At 54.2% G+C, this 25060-nt stretch overlaps 1 protein-coding gene across 1 annotated transcript; it reads right to left on the reverse strand.

Annotated features, from left to right (window-relative positions):
* Window positions 1-1445: 1445 nt before the first annotated feature.
* Eps8 (epidermal growth factor receptor pathway substrate 8) lies at window positions 1446-19160 on the reverse strand. The gene is given in 20 exon segments (XM_048335047.1): window positions 1446-1484; window positions 2031-2162; window positions 3151-3261; window positions 3713-3779; window positions 4392-4527; window positions 5599-5734; window positions 5737-5773; window positions 7763-7911; window positions 10452-10526; window positions 11129-11217; window positions 11774-11900; window positions 13139-13209; window positions 13813-13949; window positions 14249-14331; window positions 14684-14833; window positions 14960-15121; window positions 15645-15712; window positions 17298-17348; window positions 17904-17980; window positions 19079-19160. Coding segments are annotated over 20 exon segments (1956 nt in total). The 5' UTR covers window positions 19138-19160.
* Window positions 19161-25060: the final 5900 nt, after the last annotated feature.

Here is a 25060-nt window from a genome sequence, read left to right on the forward strand (position 1 = left end):
TGTCAACCAATTTCTTAACACTTTAAAAAGAGTAACTTTTAAAAGCAGGGCCTGCGTGTAAATAAAAGAAACACTGCACACGTGCACACACACACACGCACCACACACACACAGAGCGAGAGAGAGAGCGAGAGAGAGAGAGCGAGAGAGAGAGCGACACACCACGGCACCCGGAGATTCTCAGAAGCAGCCGCAGAAGAGCCACACAAGCAACCCCGCAGGCCCAGGATTTTCCCCATTTACCCAAAGTAGCAAAGCAAACTCCTGAACCCGGGAAGAAAAGGTTTCTTGCCTTGCGCCAATGAAGCTCAGGGACGGCGCCCAGGCCCAGAGTTCAAGCCTCATGGCCAACAACAACAACAACAAATAATAATAATAATAGTAATAATAAATAAAGTAAAAAGAAAAAAACAGAAAATAAACCTCCTGTTCTCCACAGGAGCTGTCTGCCATTGTGGTTCACTCAGCCTGGGAAAAAGCAAACAAGCGTGCAAGCAGAAAAGTCAACTTAGGGCGGCTCGAGCCAGGAATCCCGGCGGAATAGGAAAGAGAGAGCAGGTCGGCAGACAGGAAGCGCCCACAGACATTGGAGTTTTTTCTCAGGAAATCCTCGGGAAATCAGTTAGCTGCGGGGAGGAGTAGCTACGATGGTGTTCTTGACTTTGCCTGTGGATGCACACAGGCCCAACCACACCCCGGTAACCTCAGGGAAGCCGGCACTCCGCGCTTGGTACTGTTCATTCACACAGGGGAGCTCCGGTGATTCTTTGCCAATCGTCTTTCTTTTCTTTTTTTTTTTGCAGTTCTGGGCTTGAACTCAGGGCCTGAGCACTGTCCCTGGCTTCTTTTTTGCTCAAGGCTAGCGCTCTGCACCTGAGTCACAGCACCACTTCTGGCCGTTTTCTGTATATGTGGTGCTGGGGAATCGAACCCGGGGCCTCATGTATACGAGGCAGGCGCTCTTGCACTAGGCTATATCCCCAGCCCACGCCAATCGTCTTTCTAGTAGCTTCTCTTTGAGTTCAAGGTGGGAAATAACCATCATGTAAGAACATCCTTCTGCAGGGTTTCAGGTGTTTGGGTTTGGTTTTGGTCGGGCGGTGGGGATTTGAACTCGGGGCCTGGGCGCTGCTGTCCTGAGCTTCTTTCACGCAAGGCTGGCGCTCTACCGCGTGAGCCACCAGCGCCGCTCCCGGCTTCCCGGTGGCTCGCGGGGGGGTGAGAGTCTCGCGGGCTATTCCCGCCCGGGGCTGGCTTTGAACCTGTGATCCTCAGCTCTCAGCCTCCTGAGCGGCTGGATGACGGGCGTGAGCGCTGCAGCTCCTGTTCTGCGCGTGTTTGGGGGGAGGGGGCTGCAATGTCGGTGGGGGAGGAGGCGCGGCCAAGCGAGGGCGTCACGCGGGGGACACGGCAAGCCGGGGGGCGGCGGGATCCACTCCGCGCCCTTACCTTGAACAGCTCGAACTCTTCTTTGGCATCAACAGCTGACGGCAGAGGGGCCACGGGGGTGAGCGGGGGGGGGGGGGGGGGGGGGGGCTCCGCCGCCGGAGCCACCGAGTCGACGACCGCCGCGCGGACTTTCCTCCCCCTGGCTGGCTTCGAACCCGCGCCCCTCGGATCTCAGGCCCCCCCACCCCACCCTCCGAGTCGCGGGACGAGGGTCCCCCCTCTGGGGACAGCGACCGCTGAGCCCCGACGGTCTTGGGGGGGGGGGAGGGGGTGACCAGGACCTGAAAGCTGAGAGGTGTTTTCCTCCCGCTAGAGGGAGAGGACAGGAGGGGCCCTGGGTTCGAGGCTGCGCGCGTGCGGGTGGACCTCACTCCCCGGAGGCCCCCCCCCCCCCGACTCGGGTGTGGACAAAGCGGGGCTACAGGGTGCGCCGCGGGTACGGGGCGTGGACGGACAGACCGACCGTGTCAGACGTGGAGTCGGGGAGGGGAGAGGGCGAGAGGAGCCGCGGGGGGCTGGGGGGGTGGGGGTGGGGGGGGTGGGGGTCCGCCCGCCGAGCACCCCCCCCCGAGACGTCGTACCTGGATGGTGTGCGTGTACGGGGGGCCTCCAGGGGCCGGGGCCGCCATCACGTCCAGGATGTTGTTTGGCACGAAGCCCGCGTCGCCGGAGGCGCTCCGCACCTTCCACCACTGCTTCCGGTCGTCCAGGACCTGCGGGGGGCGGGGGGGAGCGCGGGGGGGGGTGAGGGGTGGGGGTGGCGCGCGGGGACGGGACACCCCCCCCACCCACGGCCGCGGACGGACGCGCACGCGGCCACGATGCCCCGCGGGGAGGGGAGGCGGCGTGGAGCCGGCCACGGCCAGGAGGAGGACCAGGGTGCCCGGGGCTGGACTCGAACCCGTGACGGGCAGGGCGACTGGACGCGTGGGATCGGAGACAAGGAGAGGAGGAGGAGGGGGGGAGGAGGAGGAGGAGGGGGAGGGAGGGGGAGGAGGAGGGGAGAGGGGAGGAGGGAGAGGAGGGAGAGGGGGAGGAGGAGGAGGAGGAGGAGGAGAAGGGGGAGGAGGGGGAGGAGGGGGAGGAGGGGAGAAGGAAGAAGAGGAGGAAGAGGGAGAGGAGGAATAGGAGGGGAAGGGGAGGAGAAGGAAGAAGGAGGAGTGGAGGAGGAGGAGGAGGAGGAGGAGGAAGGGAAAGGAGGAAAGAGGAGGAGGAAAAGAGGAGGAGGAGGAGGAAGAAGAAGAGGAGGATGAAGAGGAGGAGGAGGGGGAGGAGAGGGGGAGGAGGGGGAGGAGGGAGGAGGAGGAGGAGGGAGGAGGAGGAAGAGGAAGAGGGGGAGAGCGAGGGAGAGAGGAGGAGGAGGGGGAGGAGGAGGAGCTGGGCTCTCGCAGGTCCCTCAGCCCGCGTGGGGCGGGGTGGCTGGTGGGGCACGTGGGTCACGAGGGGCCCCCCTTCCTCCTTTCCTCCGTGCTCTGCGGCCTGGGCCCGGGGCCGTCCGCAGCCTGGCTCCTCGCACCCGGTGCAGCGCGGAGCCAGGACGGGGCCTGAGGCCGAGACCTGGTCCTGCGCTGTGTGTGGGGGGGGGGGTAGTGGTGGGTTGGGGTGGGGGTGGGGCTGCCGCAGAGCCGGCCTGGTCCCCGGGCGGCCCCCCCTCCCCCCCTCCCCCCTCCCTCCCTACCTCCCCCCCCCTCCCTCCCTCACCTCCAGGACGTCATCCCTCTGCACCGAGAGCTCGCTGCTGTTCCTGGCCGTGAAGTCGAACTTGGAGCGCGCGTACTTCCTGGGCTGCGCGGGGGTGCGGCTCGTTAGCTTCTGGGGCGGAAGTGGGGGGGAAGGGCGTCACATCCCCTGCCTCCCCCTAAAGGCGCAGACTCCCCGACCAATCGCGTCCACCGGGGGGTTGGTTTCATTCCTCTCGAGTGTTTTCTGGTTCTCTTATTGCTTAGGACTCGACGCTATTTTGTTATGTATTCCATGTTATTTCGTTAGCGCTTATTATTGTATCGTTACTTGTTATGTTATTATTTTACGCTATTATCATCATCACTATTATTATGTATGTTGGTCCTGGGACTTGAACTCCCTTCCCCGGAGATGTTCCAATGTTGGGGTCTCGAGGACCCCTCCCCCCCCCCGTATCTCCCGGGGGGGGGGGGCAATGCCTGAACCTCGATTCTATGGAAGAAACTCCGCCCTACCCCTCATACCGACAGAAGGAGTAAGGCATGTCCTTTCTGGACTGCTCTAGGCTGAAGTGGGGTGCCGAAAATCCCTTCCTCGGCCCCCCATAATGTGTCAGGAGCCGCAGGACGACGATAACGGGGAGATGGCTGGATGGTTGGATGGGTCTCAAAGGCTTTAATTGGGAGGGGGGTTTAGATGGCGGTCGTGGCGGGCATGGGAAGGACTTGGGCCATTGGCTAAGCCGGGCTGCCCATCAGGTGATGTCATGGGACTTCCTTTGTGGGCTGGGCAACCCTATCATGGTGGCACGCATGTGTTCGCCTCCCCAGGGGCAGAGTGGGGGGGGCTTCTTTTCCGGTTGAGGCCGGAAGGAGGGAGGGGCTCCCTCCCACACTGCCCCAGGGCTGGGGAGGGAAGGGCAGCGTCTCGCTCTTGGCGCCCTTCCCCCACCAAGGCCAAAAACTGAGTCCCCAACAGGCCTGGGCGCTGTCCCTGAGCTTCTTTTCGCTCAAGGCTGGCGCTCTACCCCTTGAGCCACGGCGCCACTCCTGGTTTTCTGGTGGCTCACTGGAGATGAGAGTCACATGGACTTTCCCGCCCAGGCTGGCTTTGAACCGCGATCCTCAGATCTCAGCCTCCTGAGCAGCTGGGATGGCGGGGCGTGAGCCCCGGTGCCCCGGCCCCAGATGAGCAAGTGTAAAGATGGTAACCACATGAACCCCAAGGCCGCACTGGTTCCTGGCGCCTGTGCGTGTTACCTCTCTGCGTGGCGGTTGGGGGTCGGGTGGAACCCCGCGGCGGTGTCCCCCTGGTCCGGGTGTGGTCCCCCTGGGGTACATGCTGCTGTAGAAGGAGTACGGGTCGGACGACTGGGTACTCGGAGACGCTGGAAGGCTGGGGGGGGGGGAACAGCGCAAGAGACGCGGAAGGATCAACAGCGGGGCCCCACCAGCGCCCGTCACCCCAGCTACTCGGGAGGCTGAGAGCCCAGGATCGCGGTTCAAAGCCAGCCCTGGGCGGGAGAGGGGTCCGGAAAGACTCTCATCTCCAAGGAACCAGCAAAACACAGGAATGGAGCTGTGGCTCAAGTGGTAGAGCCCCGGCCCTTGCGTGAAAGAGCTCAACGACGGCGCCCAGGCCCCGAGTTCGAGTCCCAGAACCGGCACAGATGCCCACATGGAGAAAGTAACTTCAATGCCATCACAGGCCACATTTAAAAAAAAAAAAAATAAAAAGCTCAATAGTTGAGCCCTTTGTCCGCAGGGTCCTGGACTTCCAGAGTCTGCAACTCTAGATTTTCTAGAGCCTAGAGAGAGGGGCAATCATAGATCCTTCTAGACTCGAGAGAAGGTGATCTTTCTAGAAGGTTGTTCTAGAAGCCAGGTTCTTCCTAGGCTCTACAAAGTCACCTCTAGATTTTTCTAGAAGCCAAGGGGGCTGATCATAGATTATTCTCAACTCTAGAAAGTCACCTCTAGGTTGTTCTAGACGCCATGGGCTGACCAACAGGACTTTCTACACTCTAGAAAGTCACCTCTAGATTGTTCCAGAAGCCAGGGGTATGATCACGGGTCTTTCTACACTCTAGAAATTCACCTCTATGATTGTTCTAGAAGCCAGGGGATGATCACAGGTCTTTCTACACTCTAGAAAGTCACCTCTAGATTGTTCTAGAAGCCAGGGGATGATCACAGGTCTTTCTACACTCTAGAAAGTCACGTCTAGATTGTTCTAGAAGCCAGGGGATGATCACAGGTCTTTCTACACTCTAGAAAGTCACGTCTAGATTGTTCTAGAAGCCAGGGGATGATCACAGGACTTTCTACACGCTAGAAAGTCACGTCTAGATTGTTCTAGAAGCCAGAGGGGGGCATCACAGATCTGTCCTGGGCTCCAGTCACCTCTAGATTGTTCTAGAAGCCGGGGGCTGGCTCTCAGGGCCCCCTTCCCCGCCCACCCCTGTACCTCCGAGGACGGCGGTCTCCGGGGGTCGAGCTGGCCGCGGGGTCTCCAGCCCCTCGGTGGGGGGCGGCCGCTCCTGCTGCTCCGCCGCGGGGAAGCCGAGCACCGGGGGCTCCCAGCCGTGCCGGAAAGCGGGGCGCGTAGGGGGGGGATGAACTGGTCCCTCGGCCATTCCGCCCTGCGGGGACAGGGGCGCGGGGGACCGGACGTCAGCCAGGCTCGTGCGACACGCGCGCACCACCGGTACCATCGACACGCCCGCACGTCCACGCAACCTCCGTGTGCTCCCTTCCACCCAGAGAGGAAGACACGCACCTGTGTCACGCTCACCCGTGAACAACAAGTGTGTGCAGATGGGAGTGTGGGAGTACTAAGTGTCAAGCACTCAGCCCCGGCCTTAGAGAGGCTCTGGGTGCTTCCGATTCTCCTCCTTCTCCAGCAACCATCTTGAACCGCCCCCCACCCCCCCCACCCCCACCCGCGCCCCTGAAACTGGGGGGCCCGTCCCAGAAAGACGGCCGGGCCTTCCAGGAAGGCTCAGGACGTTTCTGACATTTCCACGTTCCTTCGCGTTCAACGCCGGGGCCCCCCGCTGCTAAGCCTCCGGAAAATACAACTGGGACGGGCAGGTGCTGGTGGCTCACGCCGGATACCCCGGCTACTCAGGAGGGCTGAGATCCGAGGACCACCCTCCCAAGTCTGCGAGACGCTCCTCTCCAGGTAACGGACTCAGAAAAAGCTGGAAGTGGCGCTGTGGCTCAAGTGGTAGAGGGCCAGCCTTGAGCAAATGAAGCTCAGGAACAGCGCCCAGGCCCTGAGTTCAAGTCCCAGGACTCACACACACACACACACACAGATGAACGATGCGTGCCCAGCTAGGCAGTGTTTCTGATTTTCGCAGGCAGGTCATTTTCAACGGCGCATTTACACGCATCTTCTATTCCGTGGACGCAATCAAATGATTGAGCCTTTCGTCTTTCTAACGCTTGTGGCTGAATGGGGCCCACAGACCCGTTAAGTCTGATTTTTGGGTCTCCCAAACCCTATCTGTGTGCTTGTTGGATTTGTGCCGGTGCTGGAAATTCTCTAATAAAACACTGAAGCTGTGGATGTCATGTTTAAAACATGATTTACCTTTGTATTTTCATATTTATCTATGATCCTACCATCTACATTTTCCACTTCTTTTATGTATAAGACAGGGTGGGAGGGGGCTCGCCGGATTTCTGAAATCTGTTAGGTTTATGCTAATTCTAAATTTATGATAAGCCTACTTGGAATGTGAAAGGCTTGTTTTTTTTTTTCCAGAAAGCTTATTAAATCAATCCGGTGTCAGATAATAAAAATAGCATAGTCTCTGTAATTATTTTGGCTTGGGTTCTACCTCACAATGTGAAAATTAATGACTGTTTACAGTCAAGTGGAAATATGGGGTCCGTTTTTCAACCGAGTCTGATTTAAGAGCACTGGGAAAAGAACGTGTGATTGCAGAGCCTCGTTGAAGGGAAAACAGTCTTGAAGGTGCGCGATCATCAGAGTAAAATGGCTGATTCCAGGGCACAACTTACAACCCCAAGACCCAATCATATAAGAAAGATGAAGCAATGGACTGTCACCCCAGCGAAGCCTTTGTGTCTGTCGTGTGTGTGTGTGTGTGTGTGTGTGTGTGTGTGTGTGTGTGTGTACCTCCTGGGGACTTGAACTCATGGCCTGGGCGCCGTCCCTGAGCTTCATTTGCTCAAGGCTGGCGCTCTACCACTTGAACCACGGCGCCACTTCTGGTTTTCTGGTGGTTCCTTGGAGATGAGAGTCTCATGGGCTTTCCTGCCCCGGGCTGGCTTTGAACCCTGATCCTCACATCTCAGCCTCCTGAGTCGCTGGGGTGACAGGCGTGAGTGATGACGCCCGGCCTTCCCCATCGCGTTAGTGACCCTCTCCGTCTCCTCCCGTCCATCTCCGCGTCCCCGCCCGGGCCTGCTTCGCGTTCCCGCGGACCGCACGCTCCAGCCCCTCCGCCTGGCCCCGGCCCTGCCTCCCTACCCTCCCAGCATGTGCTGCCCAAAGTCCATCCTGCAAGCTCACCCCCCCCTCCCCCCCCCCCCCGGGGCCACCGCGGGGACGCCGGGCGGGCGGGCGGTCGGCACGCAGCTCCTCCGTCCGGCCTCACCTGGCTTTGAGCCATGTGTCTCCCAGCGAGAGCCACAGCTCCCGCTCCTCGGAGGTCACGGTGTGGCTGAGGAAGTCCAGGGTCTCCTTGGTCAACAGGGGGCTCAGGATGGACCTGGCCAGCTCGGGGCCTCCGGAAGCCTGGACCACCTGTCGAGAGAACGGGGAAGATGGCGAGGATCCAAGACAAGCAACGCACGTCCCCAGCGGGTAGGTTACCAGGGGCTCGCGGCTGCAAGTCCCAGCTTCCTTCAGGAGGCTGAGACCTGAGGATCGCGGTTCAAAGCCAGCCCGGGGAAGAAACGTCTGGGAGGCCTCTGATCTCCAATGAACCACCAGAAAACCAGAGGTGGAGCTGTGGCTCAAGTGGTAGAGCGCCAGCCTTGAGCCAAAAAAAAAAAAAAGCACAGAGACAGCGCCCAGGTGCTGAGTTCAAGTCCTGGAACTGGCACAAAGGAAAATAAAATAAAGAACACTCACAGCGTTTACTCGTGGCTGTGACTGGCGTGGAAAATACGCACGGCCCTGCGGGGAATCCTTCCTAGGTTGATGTCACTGAGTCTGTTTTGTTTTTTCTGTCCTGGCCCAGGATTGAGGTAATAAAGACAAGCTCAGAAGACAATAAGGAATTGCCTCTGAATAGAACAAATGCAGTTCTGGGGAAATCTATTCTAGTACAGCAGGGGAAAAAAAAAAACACAAAAACACGCGTCCAGAAATGAATGAGGTTCAGCAAAACAGCGTTGAGTTTACAGCGAGAGGAGCGTAAAAAATAAAGAAGAAAAAGAAAAACCGAGGGACAACAGTCGCCCAGCCCTTGTGACTCAACTGTTTTTTTTTTTTTTTATTTTATTCACCATTTTCAACCCAGGATTCAATTCTGGGAAATGTATCTGACTTAATGTGGATAAGGAGAGGTAGAAACTCGGGGTGACAATGCCCTGATAAGGACGAGGATACGCAGACGTCCAAACCAAACCAAACCAAACAAAGAGCTGCTTAACATGTAGGAGCTGTTTTCCTGGCTGAAGAATAAAAACGATCTCCTCGCCTCACAAGCCGCGACCCTTTTATCACAAGCTCACTTTCCCCCTGAAGTGTGTGGTACAAGGAGAAAGGAGATTGTGTGTGTGTCTGTGTGTGTGTGTACACACACGCTTTTGGCCCACGCTGACCTTGAAGAGCGTGATGTTCTTACTTGCAACTCTCTCACCTGGCTTGGATTACAGCAGTGAGTGAGTCACACAACCTGGTTCATTTATTGACATGACGGAGGCCCGGTGGTGGGGGGCGAGGTGGGGGGGGGTCCTACAACTGCAATCACCCTGATTTCGATCACCCCCCGCCCCACGACCCCCCAGTGGCTGAGATTACAATCATGAGCCGTCACACCCGGACTTGGATCGAATTTTCAGACACGGCGGGGGGGGGGGGGGGGTTTCTGTGACAAGAATTATTGGCCAATAACTAGATAAATAGAAACGTGATGCTACGTGGACATGAATTATTGATCCGGCTGGACTCTGAATCGCTTAATCTCCTAAGTGATCGGCTTCTGGTGTGGTTCACACCGACAGTGTGGCTTGCTTTCCTGAGCTGGGAAAGCAAGCGTCATGTCAAACGGCATGTCAGGTCTGGCGTGACTGCCCCACGGGGAAAGATAGATAATAAGTCTTAGCTCTTTCTGTCACTTAGATCCTGTTGTGGTTGTTGTGGTGGTTTTTTTTTTTTTTCAGTCTGTTGTTTTTGTCTGATATTCAAGAAAACCTAGGAGAGAGAGGGCATGGGCTTGTTACTGGTACTGAAAAACAATTACCATCCATGGTCCGTGTGAGCTAAATCAGAGTCCACAAAACACCTCTGCTTGGGGCTGGGAAGGTGGCCTAGTGGTAGAGTGCTTGTTGCCTAGCATGCACGAAACCCTGGGTTCGATTCCCCAGCACCACATATACAGAAAATGGCCAGAAGTGGCGCTGTGGCTCAAGTGGCAGAGTGCTAGCCTTGAGCAAAAGGAAGCCAGGGACAGTGCTCAGGGCCCGAGTTCAAGCCCCAGGCCTGGCAAAAACAAACTAACAATCACCTCGGCTGCCCGTGGGGCTGTTTGGTTTCTTGTTTGTTTGTTTTATGGGGCTTCATGTGTGTGTTGTTTATATTGTTTTTTGTGCTGAGGATGAACTCTGCAGCTTCACCTACGCTGGGTGACCTTCTTAGCTCTCATAAAGAGCTGCAGGTGACAATTCCAAGGTTCATTTGCGTATTTGTGTGTGTGTGTGTGTGTGTGTGTGTGTGTGTGTGTGTGTTGGTCCTGGCAGTTGAACTCAGAACCTGGGTGCTGTCCCTGAGCTTCTTTTGCTCAAGGCTGGCTGCTCTACCACGTGAGCCACAGCGCCCCTTCTGGCTTTTTCTGAGTGGTTTATTGGGGATCAGAGTCTCACCGACTTTCCTGCCCGGCCTGGCTTCAAACTGTGATCCTCAGATCTCAGCCTCCTCTATGCAGCTGGGATGACAGGCGTGAGCCACTGACCCCGGCCGGCTTCCTAGTCCATGTTGTCATGTTTACACAGACAGTAAAAGAAACAGTGTCCACCCAGGGAAGGCTAACCTAAGGGGGGGTGGAGGGGAGTCCAGGTCCTGGGCACTGGAAACCATGCCCAGAGTGATCATTTCTGCTCAGTGAACACAAATCTCACCATGTGTAACGGCGTGAACAGGAAGTGGACCAGGTCCGCGGCGCTTGGGTTCTGGATGTGCAATTTCAACTTGGCCTGTCACCGGAAAGACACAAATGCACACCAATTACCCACGCTGCACCGGAGACACAGGCAGACACACTCGAACACAGCCCCAGGACAGTGACTCCCACGTTATGGGTTTTTCTTGGGTGTCTATATGCTGCCCCTGAGCTTTTTTTACTCAAGGCTGGTGCTCTACCACTTGAGCCACAGCGCCACTTCCGGTTTCCTGGTGGTTCATTGGAGATGAGAGTCTCATGGGCTTTCCTGCCCGGGCTGGCTTTGAACCACCATCCTCAGATCTCAGCCTCCTGAGTAGCGGGGATGACAGGCGGGAGCCACCAGTGCCCAGCCTAGGTTACGTTTAGTATATTCAGCAGCACGGAGGGAATGGTAGCAGCAGAAATTTACTGTAAACTGAAAAACCAGGAGTCATCCGTTGTTTACTAAGTCTCTCAAATACACACGTTGCTTCTCCCATCCGACGTCTCGGTCTAATGAAAGCGCATTTACGAATTTTCAAAAACGCCGGCACAATCATTTGACGTCCTGATCGAGTGTTCAGAAGCAGCCTCGCCGGCCTTTGATCCGCTCCATTTATTTCTCTTCACTAGGTGACCATAAAGTTCACTTACCAGAAGGTTAAAGCCGTGCTTAAACTTCTGGAAACAGTCTACGAATTCATCAGGAGGTGGAGGCTTTGCCCGCAGTGTTAAAACACCCTCTAAAAACAGAGAGAGAGAGAGAGAGAGAGAGAGAGAGAGAGAGAGAGAGAGAGCCAAATTTAAAGGAAATCTATTTAATGAACAGGTGTGCATGCACACACACGCACATACACAGCAGACATACAACCGTGTAAACTCGCTGAATCATTACCTTATTACCTAGGTAGGATAATGAATCGTGTGTGTGTGTGTGTGTGTGTGTGTGTGCGCGCGTGCGCCAGTCCTGGGATTTGAACTCAGGACCTGGGCGCTGTCCCTGAGCTGTTTTGGCTCACGGCCGGCGCTCTACCACTGGAGCCACGGCGCCATTTGTGGCTCTTTGGGCAGTTTATTGGCAATCACGAATGAAGACTGTAGTGGAGAGGTCCCGGCCGGAGTTTCACAGACTCTGCGATCCTTTTTCAGGACAGTCTAACTGTCTCATCTTCCCCACCGGCCTCCACTTCCTGCACGATTCCAGAAATGGGAGAGGACCCGGGCCCGCAGTGGGGTTTGCCGACCCGGCTCAGCCCGTGATGCCTGGGTCGATCTTCAGATCAAGAAGACCTCACGTACCTCCGGGGCCTTTCCTTTTACTCTTCTTGCTCTTCTTCCTCTTAGCAAGCTCAGAGAACGCCTCGGCTGCTTTTTGGAGTTTGGTGATAAAAAATTCGATGTCATCCAAAATGTGGTTTAAGATTTGCTGGAATCAGAAATCAGAGGCTATAACACACAACAAAGAAATCGTATCGTCACCTCCCAGTGAAGGAAGGTTGGCCGGAATTAGGAAAATTGGCGGACACAACATGATACAAAGTGGAAGTGTTTTCCCCTTTGCTGAACGCCATGTGAATCCGCAAAGGAGGAAGGGGGGGAGAGAAGGGAGAGAGAGGGGGGGAGAGAGAGAGAGAGGAGGGAGAGACAGAGGGAAGAAGGAAGGGAAGGAGGGAAAGAAGAAAAGGGAGGAAGGGAAGGAGGGGAGGATAGAGGGAGGGAGGAAGGGAGGGAGGAAGGGAAGGAAGGAGGGAGAGAGGGAGAGGGGATGAAGGAAGGGAAGGAGGGAGAGAGGAAGGGAGGGAGGAATGAAGGGAGGGAGAGAGGAAGGGAGGGAGGAATGAAGGGAGGGAGAGAGGAAGGGAGGGAAGGAGGGAAGAAGGAATGAAGGGAGGGAGGAATAAAGAAAGAGAAGGAAGGAGGGAAGGAAGGAAGAAAGGAAGGAAGGAAGGGAGGGATGAAGGGAAGGAGGGAGGAAGGAAGGGAAGAAGGAAGGGAAGGAGGGAAGAAGGGAGGGAGGAATGAAGAAAGAGGAAGGAAGGGAGGGAGAGAGGAAGGAAGGGAAGGAGGGAAGAAGGAATGAAGGGAGGGAGGAATAAAGAAAGAGGAAGGAAAAGAGGGAGGGAAGGAGGGAGGGAGGAAGGGAAAGGGAGAGAAGGAGAGAAAGGGAGGGAAGGAGGGAGGAAGGAAGGGAAGGAAGGGAGGAAGGGAAAGGGAGAGAAGGAGAAGGGAAAGGGAGGGAAGGAGGAAGGAAGGGAGGGAAGGAGGGAGGGAAAGGGAGAACGTAGCCGCATAACTGGGGTAAATGCCTGAGGCCCGGTGCCGTAAGTGGCGTAAGTGTCGTAAATAACCAGGGGCGCACATGGCGTAAGGGGTGGCGGGAGCTGAAGCGGGGCGGGCGTCGTGGCGGTGGGTGGGAGGCGGGCACGCAGGGGAGGAGCAGCGCGGCGGGCGCGGCAGAGGCGCCGCAGAGGCCGTGGGCACGGGATGTGGGGATGGAAACCCGCGGCCTCATGGCGTCCATGATGGACGGAACGTAAAGGGCGCAAGTCGTGAGCGACCCAAGGGCCGTAAAGTGGGTGACGCAAATGGCGCCAGTGACGCCACCCGCGACGCGACGACGCGACGATGCGACGACGCGGGCAGGCGCATGCGCGCGGCACTCACCACGTCCCTGTCGATGCGCGCGGCCGCCATCTCCGGCGTCTCCTCCTGCTCCGGGTGAGGCCGCCGCTCCGCTGGGGAAGAACGCAGCGTCAGCGCTGGCGAGGGGTCAGGGGTCAAGGTGAGGGGGTCAGGGGTCAAGGTGAAGGGTCAGAGGTCAGTGTGAGGAGTTATGGATGGGGTGAGGGGTCAGGGATGGGGTGAGGGGTCAGGGATGGGGTGAGGGTCAGAGGTCAGTGTGAGGAACCTTGGATGGGGTGAGGGGTCATGGATGGGGTGAGAGGTTAGGTGGGGGTGAGGGGTCAGATGCTGGGGTGAGGGGTCAGGGATGGGGTGAGGGATCAGGGATGGGGTGAGGGATCAGTGGTCGGGGTGAGGAGTCATGGATGGGGTCAGGGGTCATGGATGAGGTGAGGAGTAAGAGGTCGGGGTGAGGGGTCAGAGGTCAGGGTGAGGGGTCAGGTTGGGGGGGTGGGAATGAGGGCCCCGGGCCCCTCTCACCACCAGGGCAGCGCCCCTGTCCAGATCCCCTCCTCTCCCACCACAAGTCCGCCCACCGAGGCCCTGCGACCCCACAAGAAATGGAAGGATCTGGAATGCCCGCGTGACAAAGGGAGAAGGAAGACGCCCCGAGGCCCTTGAGGGACCGGACGTGTAACAGCTGGAGAAACACTCACCCTCGCCCTGGTCGGCGGCCCACGCGGACCACGCGGCCACCCGGCTTCTCACGTCCACCTGGGTGACGGTGCCCGGGGGCACGGGGGCCGGGGCTCTGGGGGGTGGCGGAATGCCAGGTTCTGCCTTGGAAATCATCCTGAAACGCACGAAGAAGAACATCGGGCAGGTCTCGTTGACAGCACTGGCTCCTCACCCTCCCAAAGAGCTACACAGCCGAGCGCCAGAGGCTCCCGCCTGCCGTCCCAGCTGCTTGGGAGCCTGAGATCTGAGGGTCCCGGTTCAAAGACAGCCTGGGCAGGAAAGTCCCTGAGACTCTCATCTCCAGTGAACCACCAGAAAACCAAGAAGCTGAGCTGCATGTGTGCATATAGATGGCATACACACACGTATATTTAAGACAAGAGTCCCCCCCCTCGCTCGCTCCCCGTAGCTCACCTGAGCGCCTCTGGTCGCCGCTTCTGCTTCCCTCCTTTGCTATCGCTCATGGCACTCTCGATGTCCTCGCTCACCAGGTTTGCCTGCAACGAGACACCTGTTACCAGAAGGTTCTGCCACTGTCGACATGTTGAAGACATTAGATTAGAATGGAGAAAGCTGGGCGCGCTGTTGGCTCACGCCTGCCGTCCCAGCTACTCGGGAGGCTGAGATCTGAGGGTCCTGGTTCAAAGCCAGCCTTGGGCAGGAAAGCCTGTGAGACTCTGATCTCCAGTGAACCATCAGGAAACCGGAAGTGGAGCTGTGGCTCAAGTGGTAGAGCACCAGCCTTGAGCTGAAGAGCTCAGGGACGGCGCCCAGGCCCTGAGTTCAAGCCCCAGTGCTGACAAAAATCAGGAAAAGTGTGTGTGGTGGGGGGGTACCCCACTCCCATACCTTGACCTCATCGCACTGGAAAAGGTGCAAGTCAGGCTTGTTCTGCGTGGATTCTTTGCAAACCAGGGCGAGGATGGAGTCGTAGCTGCAGGCGTTGATCACAGCTTGGCACTGATGGATGGTGCTAAAAGGGAAATTCTCCAATTCATTCTACAAACAAAGCAGAGACGGTCAGGTCGACGCGCCGCACGCTCTGACCTAGGCGGGGCGCACTTACATGGGTGGGGTGTTCTGGGAAAGAAGGGTGTGACCAGTGCCCCCCCCCCCCCGACTTGCCTTCGATTCCAAGTCAATGAGGCTCACGGCTCGGTCGTCCACCTGCAGAATCATGTCTTGCGTCCACACCTTGCCTTTGGCGTCCAGCAACTTGAGCTTGCGGATTCCATCCTCCACGTTAATCATGGCATCTTTCCGGTCCAGGACAAACGTCGTCAAGTGCTTACCATAGGGGGGAAGAAAAGTATTCGTGACACGCTGCGCATCGCTTCGTATACAGTTCCCAAAAACAAAAAGCAAGGCGAGTTCACCGGATCAAGGTAGGTGAGTGGAGAAATGAAGACTACACACCAAGCACCCAACCGTCCCTCCCTTCTCTTCCTAGGAGAATGAGGTTGTAGAAGGACGTTTTTGAATACGGAGAAAGGATGACTTGGTTCATAAGATAGAGCAAAATCTGTTTCAAAGCGGGGGGGCGTGGCTCACGCCCGTCATCCCAGCAACTCAGGAGGCTGAGATCTGAGGGTCGCGGTTCAAAGCCAGCCTGGGCAGGAAAGTCCGTGAGACTCCTATCTCCAATGAACCAGCAAAAAAAAAAAAAAAAAGCTGGAAGTAGAGCTGTGGCTAGAGTGGTAGAGCACCAGCCCAAGTGAAAAAGCTCAGGGTGTCTGGGGCCCTGAGTTCGAATCCCCATCCAGCACACACAGACTCCTTGAACATATTCGTAAACACAAAAGCATCTCACCTCGACTCGGTACTGAGAAACATCAGGTATACTGCTCGCACTGTCCCGGGCGTAATTCTTCCTTTGTTCTGGGGGAGAGATTTTAAAAGCCATCACTCACCCATCTGTAAGTCGAATTCATTTATCGTGTCACACGACCCTGTCTAAAACCAGTCTCTCTCTCATATCAATACAGCGTGGCATGCCCGAAAATCCTCACCGCCCCTGGCTGAAAAGCCAGCAGGGTGCTGCAATGACACCCAAGGAACTTTTGAGGCATGTACAAATTTTCAGAGTTCCACGTGAACATTATCAGCTTGGCGCCACCAGCTCACGCCCGTCATCCCAGCTACTCAGGAGGCTGAGACCTGAGGATCGCGGTTCAAAGCCAACCCAGGTAGGAAAGCCCACGAGACTCTTATCTCCAGTGAACCACCAGAAGACCGGAAGTGGAGCTGTGGAGCAAGTGGTAGAGCGCCAGTTTGGAGCCCAAAAGCTCAAGTGTCAGGGTTCAGGCCCTGAGTTCAAGTCCCGGGGCTGACACACAGATGAAAAAGAAATTTTTTTTCTTGAAAAGATTACAAATGTTCTAAGAAAAGTAAATGATCAGGCATCTGGTCTTAGTGAAGATTAAAACCAGCTTGCACACGTGAGATGAAACACAGTTGTAAATGTTGCCGCAAATACTGTATTCTATGAGCTGGACTGGATTAACGGAAGGGATGCTTCCTTGCACAACACACACACACACACACACACACACACACACACACACACACACACACACGTTGTGGGGAGAATCCGGGTCACAGGAGACACTCCATGTTTCTCGACTCGAGTCACATGATCGTGACACCAAGCAAGGCAGGCACAAACGTGTTAGGGAAATGAAAAAAAAAAGAAGAAGGGCATTGAGTAGAGCATGAAGACCCCCAAAGCATTCAGAAGAAAAGCAAGAGAAACCTTCCATCTTCTTTTCTAAGATGCTGCAGGACCAAAATGCACCAATTCCTGACAAGATACACGCTGCAGATGGGTTGGCCGTATTTGGCGTGACAACTTTCTCCCCCAGAGACTTGCTTATTGGCGCATTCCACCTTTCTATCCTCCATTCCTTCACACGCGGAAGGCCACAATGTAAAGGAATTCAGTGTGTGTGTGTGGGGGGGGGGGTGGAATCAGGTTTTAAAACTCTGCTTCTCCCAGGGACTCTATTATTGAGAGAGAAACTCAATTTGGGCAGGGTACTGACAAAGGTGGGGCGTGGTGGCTCCCGCCTGTCATCCCAGCTACTCAGGAGGCTGAGAACTGAGGATCAAGGTTTGAAGCCAGCCCAGGCAGGAAAGTCAGTGAGACTCTGATCTCCAGGGAACCAGCAGAAAACCACAAGTGGAGCTGTGGCTCACGTGGTAGAGCGCCAGCCTTGAACAAAAGAGCTCAGGGACAATGAACTTAGGCCCTGAGTTCAAATCCTACAACCAGAAAAAAAAAATTAAACTCTTAATAGAGTTTTGCTCCACAGGACATGAAGCGAATTCCTTCTGTCTTGAGGCCTTCATGTCCAGCTTCAACATGGAGAAGCTCCCCGTACCCCAGGGCCCTGCCACCTCTTTGACTTTGGTTCTGCAGCATTTGAAGAACTGAGGAGACCCCGAGCACACTGTGTGACACTACCTTTCTTCTTTTGTTTCGAGGATGACCTGAAGAAATAAGATCCGTCGGGTCCTAGCAAAATAACGTGGTCAGAAAACAAAGATCTGAGCCGGGCACCCGTGGCTCACGCCTGTCACCCCAGCTACTCAGGAGGCTGAGATCTGAGGATCCCGGTTCAAAGCCAGCCAGGGGCAGAAAAGTCCATAAAGACTCTCATCTCCAATGAACCACCAGAAAACTGGAAGTGGCGCTGTGGCTCAAGTGGTAGAGCGCCAGCCTTGAGCAAAAGAAGCTGAGGGACAGCACCCAGGCCTTGAGTTCAAGCCCCAGGACTGGCAAAGAAAGAAAAGTCAGCTCACAATCAATTCAGCGCCTCGCAAGGGTCACTTACGCCCCGGCACCCATAAGTCAGATATTTGAGAGCCCCACCATGTATTATTAAGCTGTAGTTCAAGATGGCAGGACAGACAGACAGCCCATAGGGGTTGATTCTTTTTTCCTTTTGCTAAGAAGCCTCTCCGAGTGCCTGTCCCTCTGGTTGGGCTGGGTGGGAAGGAAAAGCGAAGATGGGATTGGCACAAAGCCGCCAGGGACAGAATTTCAGCCCCGCCACAGGGAGGCACGTACCATAAAGGGCCTTTGCACTTGACTTTGAACCGTGGTCTCTGTCCATGTGAGGGAAAGCAGGTGATGTCCTGTAGCCACTGTAATTAAAACAAAACAAAAAGAGAGAGAGAGAAAAGAAAAATAAGATGATTGTCTTGGGTGAAAGTCCACGGTCAGTAATGACAATTCACAACCGCACAATAAAAATTCCAACGGGGCCAGCATCACCGTGTGTGTTAAGAGAAGAAAGCCAGCCATTGAGCTGGGGGCTTGGCCAGCCCAAACCCAGAGCCAGCTCTGTGGGGCTCTGAGCACACAGAAATGCCAGATCACAACATCAGTGGGGCCTGGGGTTTTGGGGTGTGTCTGTGTGTGTGCGCGCGCACACAGCCCCCTCTCAAATACCAGGCCACACACTACCTGAGCTTTGTCTGCTGGTTCATTAGAGATGAGAGTCTCACGGACTTTCTGACCCGGGCTGGTTTCGAACTGCGATCCTCAGTTCTCAGCTTCCTGCATCGCTGGGAATGCAGACGTGAGCCACTATGCCTGGCTTGGTTTATTTTTTTAATCTCCCTTCTTGTTAGTAGTACATTATGTGCGGCAAAAGGAGTTTATTTCGATTTTGCTGATTAATTCAGTAAATATTTATTGGCACTCCAACCCCCCCTCCCACTCTAATACACACACACACACACACACACACACACACACACACACACACTAAGGAATACCAGAAAAGGAGACAGGCTGGGCACTGGTGGCTCGCGCCTGTCATCCCAGCTGCTCAGGAGGCTGAGATCTGAGGATCGTGCGGTTCAAAGCCAGCCCGGGCAGGAAGGTTCGTTGAGACCCTGCTCTCCAAGGAACCACCAAAAAGACAGAGGTGGAGCTGTGATCCAAGTGGCAGAGCGCCAGCCTGGTGCCAATAAACCATCAGGGACAGCTCCTAGGCCCTGAGATCAAGCCTCGGGGCTCAAACACACACAGAAATGAGCTGGGCATAGTAGCAGACGCCTGTAAGCCCACCAACTCCAGAAGCAGAGGCAAGCCACCTCTTAGGAGTTCAGTTGGAGCCTGGTCTATAGAGTGAGACATTTCGTTCTCAAAAATAACCACCGGAATTAATGATTAAGATGGACCCCATCCAACCTGATTCCCTAAAGAGCAAGCGAGCGGGCACCGCGTGCACTCACTTCATTTGAGAGGCGTACATCGTCAAGCTGCCCGGCTGGCTGGGCAGGTGCGCATTCATGCTGCTACTCCGTCCCGACCGCCCTGCAAGAAGAGAAGCACACCGATGAAAGGCGGGCCACGTCCTCCCTGGGACCCAGGTTCAAAGCCAGCCAGGGCAGGAGAGCCTGAGACACGCTCATCTCCCCTAAACTACTCAGAAGAGGCCGGAAGTGGCGCCGTGGCTCGAGGGGCAGAGCGCTAGCCTTGAGCACAGAGAGGCTCAGGGACAGCGCCCAGGCCCTGAGTTCAAGCCCCAGGATGGGCAAAAAGGAAAGGAAGGGAGGGAGAGAGGAAGGGAGGGAGGAGGGAAGAAGAAAGGCTTTTCCAGTGCAGGCTGGTTCACTCACACTATAAAGTGAGCTGAGTTTTTATCTGCTTTGCATTTTAAAACCACAGCTGCTGGTTGTCAGGAAAAGTGACCATCATCTTCTCTTACCATGGTGGAATCTTTGGTGTTTGTGGTGTCGGTGTGCGTGTGTGTGTGTGTGTGTGTGTTGGTCCTGGGTCTTGAACTCAAGGCCTGGGCACTGTCCCTGAGCTCTTTTTCTCAAGGCTGGTGCTCTACCATTTTGAGCCACAGCGCCACTTCCGGTTTTCTGGTGGTTCATTGGAGATCAGAGTCTCATGGACTTTCCTGCCCAGGCTGGCTTTGAACCACGATCCTCAGACCTCAGCTTCCTCTGTAGCTGACAGGCATGGGCCACAGTGCCCGGCGCGTGTGCGTGTGTGTGTGTGTGTGCGCGCATGTGTGTGTGTGTGTGTGTGTTTGCCAACAGTGATCTGTCAAAGTGAGAGAACTTCAGAAGAAGAAACAGAAAATGTCAGCGTGCTAAGTGGAATCTTAAATATAGACACCTATGTGTTTGGACCCCCGGAGTTTGATTTCGCACATTAGCTCACGTGGCAAGGTGAGAGCTTTTGGATATTTACAGCTACAGGGAGCACTCCCGCCAGGGAGAAAGGTACACACCTCCATCCTCACCCCCCTTCCTGCTCTTAAAAGCTTTATCAAATATATGCCTAGAAAGAGCATCCTTATCGTTTAAGAGAAAACTAGCCCCTACTTTTAAAACAACAGAGCGGGTGTTTCCCTTGCATAAAGCGCTAGAAGAAAAAAAGAATAACAGCCCAAAAGCTAAAAGGCCATGTTTTATTTACCATCTAGAGACTCCATGGGGGTTTGACATCATCCAGTTTGCTACTGCACTCTACCAAGGCATCATAATTGTGTCTACATGTTTGACTTAAAATGAGAATGTTCAGGCTGGGCACCGGTGGCTCACGCCTGTCATCCCAGCTACTCATGAGGCTGGGATCGGAGGATGGTGGTTCAAAGCCAACTTGAGCAGCAAAGTTCGTGAGACTCTCATCTCCAATGAACCAGCAAAAAAAACAACAACCTAAGAAACAAAAAAGTCAGAAGTGGCGTTGTGGCTCAGGTGGTAGAGCGCTAGCCTTGAGTAAAAGAGCTCAGGAACAGAGCCCAGGTCCTGAGTTCAAACCCCAGGACTGATACACACCACACACACACACACACACGCACACACACACACGTACGTCTGCCTTAGTCCTCCTTATGTATTTCTTCAGTGTTTTCTTTTTTGCCAGTCCTGGGCCTTGGACTCAGGGCCTGAGCACTGTCCCTGGCTTCTTCCCGCTCAAGGCTAGCACTCTGCCACTTGAGCCACAGCGCCACTTCTGGCCATTTTCTATATATGTGGTGCTGGGGAATCGAACCCAAGGATTCATGTATAGGAGGCAAGCACTCTTGCCACTAGGCCATATCCCCAGCCCCCTTCAGTATTTTCTTGAAATGATGGAAAGAACAAAGCAGGGCTCAGTTTCACCAGAGAGAAACTCCAGCCCAACGCCTATGTCTGGTGTTTGAGCAGGGACGTGAGGGGTACGCTCGCTACCCTTCCCTTCTGTGCTCAGATATGATGGAGTCTGGCCTTGTACAAAGCATCACGGAAGATGAACGAGCCAGCCTGAAACATACCCACCCAGACACTGACCAAGCACAGCAGCAACAAAAACCCTCCGCCGAGAGCCACGGGACAATGGCCCGAATGTTAGAAAGTGCTGTTTTGAGAGGTTTAAGTCTTCCCAGAAGGGAAGGGCTGTTGCGCGTGGATTCTTAGAAGAGGGGCGAGCTTCGCTATGTGCACAACTTCTCCCCGGCCTAGAACTTTCCTGCCCACTCCTTTGTCAATGACACACATTTCCAGGAACTCACATTTTAAAGCTGCAAGTAGAAAAAATCCGTTCCACCCCACACCGGCGCCAACTTTATCACGGTTGGGGTTTTTTTATGTCTTGTAAACCAGCTTTGAGAATTAGTATAAACTGAGATTTTTATGAATTTACTTGAAAAGCTCCTGTGTGACACTTTGTGCCTTGGAGCTGCCTACAACAGAAGCAACCAGACAAATGAGAGTCACATAAAGTCTCTCTCTCTCTCTCTCATCAGTCATGGGGCTTGAACTCAGGGCCCGGGCGCTGTCCCTGAGCTCTTTGTGCTCAAGGCTAGTGCTCTACCACTTGAGCCACAGCGCCGCTTTCTGCCTTTTCCTGAGTCGTCTATTGGAGATCACAGTCTCACAGACTTTTCTGTACTGGGCTGGCTTTGAACCGCGATCCTCAGATCTCAGCCTCCTGAGTAGCTGGGATGACAGGCGTGAGCCACAGCGCCCAGCTTCTAAGACAGCTTTATACTCGTATATATTCTTATTGCGTGATAATGCCCTGTGCTAAAGCTGCACTAGCCAACAGAGGCGCGCGCGCACACACACACACACACACACACACACACACACACAACGCAACCCAGATGGGTGGAGACACAGACACGCTCTCCAGAACTGTCTTTTATAAGATCGAAACTCCACTGAATTCACATCTCAGGCGAAATGGCATCTAATAATAGCAAACCATAAAAACACCGCGGGTCAGGCACCAAGATGCCAGCTACAGGTGAGGGGTCATATTTAATATTTAACCTACATCACCTGATGTCTCTCCAGAACTCAGAGCAAAGGACGCTGGCCTTGCACACGCCTCGAGCCGTCTCTCCTGCCTCCCTGCGAGATTCTGTCAACCGAAAATTTGATTTATACCAGGTGCCAGTGGCTCACGCCTATCATCCCAGCTTCTCAGGAGGCTGAGATCTGAGGATCGAGGTTCAAAGCCAGTGTGGGCAGGAAAGTCCGTGAGACTCTGATCTCTAATGAACCACCAGAAAACCGGGAGTGGGGCTGTGGCTCAAGTGGTAGAGGGCCAGCCTTGAAAGAAAAGGCTAAGGTATAGCACCAGGCCCTGTACTTTGTACAAAGATAAAAATGAACCATTTGTGTGTGTGTGTGTGCCAATCCTGGGACTTGAACTCGGGGCCTGGGTGCTGTCCCTGAGCTCTTTTGCCCAAGGCTGGTGCTCTGCCAATTTGAGCCACAGCGCCACTTCTGGCTTTCTTGGAGATCAGAGTCTCATGGACTTTCCCTCCTGGGTTGGCTTTGAACCACAATCCTCAGCTCTCAACCTCGTGAGTAGCTGGGATGACAGGCGTGAGCCACTGCACCAGGCTTTTGTAGAGTATTTTGCTTGTTGGTAAAGGGAGAAAAAATAATCCCAGAGGAATGAATAAAGTCACCTCTAAACTGAACTTGACAGGCTTGGCTAGATAATCTAAGCCAGGTTTACACTCAACATGGAGTGCTCATAGACGCGTGAAATCCAGCAGGATATGGAGGTGGACGGGGCATAAAAGGCAGCTGTATGTGGCGGAGTTGTTGAATCACCTTTTGTGACTCTAACAACAGACTTGTTTTCAAATCCCAGGGACCAGAAAACTGAAATACTGGCTAGAAATGTGTTTTCACACTTCCAAATCGCACCCCCTAGCCAACTCCAGCTCTCCCTTAAATAAAACCTGGTATCACGTAGCCATCTATCTCGTCTGTTTCACTCATCTTCGACGGCAGGATTGGGAGCCAAGGGTGAAATCAGGAACCTCAACAATGACTGCTACCGAAAACTTGTTGAGCCGGGCCCTGGTGGCTCCCGCCTGTCATCCCAGCGACTCAGGAGGCTGAGATCTGAGGATCGGGGTTCAAAGCCAGCTGGGGCAGGACAAGTCTGGGAGACTCTCATCTCCAAGAAAGCCAGAAGTGGCGCTGTGGCTCAAATGATAAGAGCACCAGCCTTGAGCAAAAAGAAGCTCAGGGACAGCGCCCAGGCCCTGAGTTTAAGCCCCAGGACCAACAGAAACACAATAATAACAATAGTACGAATAATAATAGTCATATACAGGAAAAAAAAAAAAAAGCATGACAGGCTAATGGGTAAGAGGAGGCGAGGCCCTGACAGCTAACGTTTAGGGGTAATTGGGCATGATTTGCAGGTGGTTCTAACTCCACTTAGTAAAAAGCCTTAACTTATTATCTCCATTTCTCAGGAGAGCTGAGCTAGGTACAGAGTTTAATAACATTTTCCATGTGGAACAGCCCTTAATAAGTAACAGATAGGGAATAAAGTTCAATTTGTGAGCCATCCAGCAGGATAGAAATGGTGAGGGAAGTTGGGGTGGCTTGTTGTTGTTGTTGTGATCATTGTTGTTGTTTGTTTTCTCTTTTTTAACCCCCCAACCAGAGGCTCACAGAACATCTAAAACGAATACCCAGGAGGATTGTGTGTTCATCTGCATTCTCAGGACACATGATTAAACTGCATATTTGCAGAGAAAAGACTCGAAGGATCCAGAAAGACACAAGGGTCCGATGCCGGATGCTTTTGGAACAAAGGCAGAACTTTCTAGAAACAGAATCAAGGCAAAAGCCATGGTCTTTACAGCCAATCGGTCAAACTAACGGGCTGGGTGCATCCAGCTTTGAAGACAACGCATCTCACAAAGCAAGGGAACACGAGTGGTTATGACAAATGGTTATGAATAAAATATGTGCACTTTGATCCAGGTTGTTGGGTAGATTACTGAAATGAGATTAAGCTTTATAGCGGTGCCCTGTCCAAAAAACGCTCTCGCAGGATTCCCACTGGCGGGTTATTTACTTAAGCGAATGGAAAATGTTCCTTTCGAATCCGCCTGTGAGGATGGAAAGAAACAAGTCTCCCGGAAAGAGTTTCAACTTGTCAGGTTTGAAAGAGAAAATACTTAGGATCAACAACAACAACAACGAAACAGTCAAGAGTCAGGTACCAGTAGCTCACGCCTGCAATCCCAGCAACTCAGGAGGCTGAGATCTGAAGCCCACGGTTCGAAGCCAGCCTGGGCAGGAACATCCACGAGACTCTTAGCTCCCAACAAACCACCGGGAAATCAGAAGTGGAGCTGGGGCTCACGTGGTAGAGCACCAGCCCAGGCAGGCTTCAAATCATGATCCTCCGATCTCAGCCTCTTGAGTAGCTGGGATGACAGGTGTGCGTGAACTGGATTCTTCTTCTTTTCAGCCACATTCAATCCAGAAACATCTCCACGCTCACATCAGAGATGAGCTAGCTGCTCCAGGGCCGGGAGGCAGACATTTTAACAGCAAACAAGTGCTGGATTTTTTTTTTTTTTAAGCTGAGATATGAGATCCAGTGTTGACAGGAACAGAGTTTAATTGCAAACTAAATACGACGGATGTTTCTGGAAGGACCAAGTTTTGTGGCTGCGAGAAGCAGATTGGATCAGGTGCCAAGTTAAAGCTATGAAAATCGTGGCATCTGACTCTTCAAAGCGCAGAGCTTGGCCGTCAATACCCACCATGTCGAAAACGCTACCAATACCCACCATGTGAAAATGCTATCATCAATATCCACCATGGCAAAATGCTATTCAGTATCCACCATGTTGAAAATGCTATCAATATCCACCATGGCAAAATGCTATTCAGTATCCACCATGTTGAAAATGCTATCATCAATATCCACCATGGCAAAATGCTATT

Source organism: Perognathus longimembris, chromosome 27, assembly GCF_023159225.1.
Source record: "Perognathus longimembris pacificus isolate PPM17 chromosome 27, ASM2315922v1, whole genome shotgun sequence".
NCBI classification, from domain to species: Eukaryota; Metazoa; Chordata; class Mammalia; order Rodentia; family Heteromyidae; genus Perognathus; species Perognathus longimembris.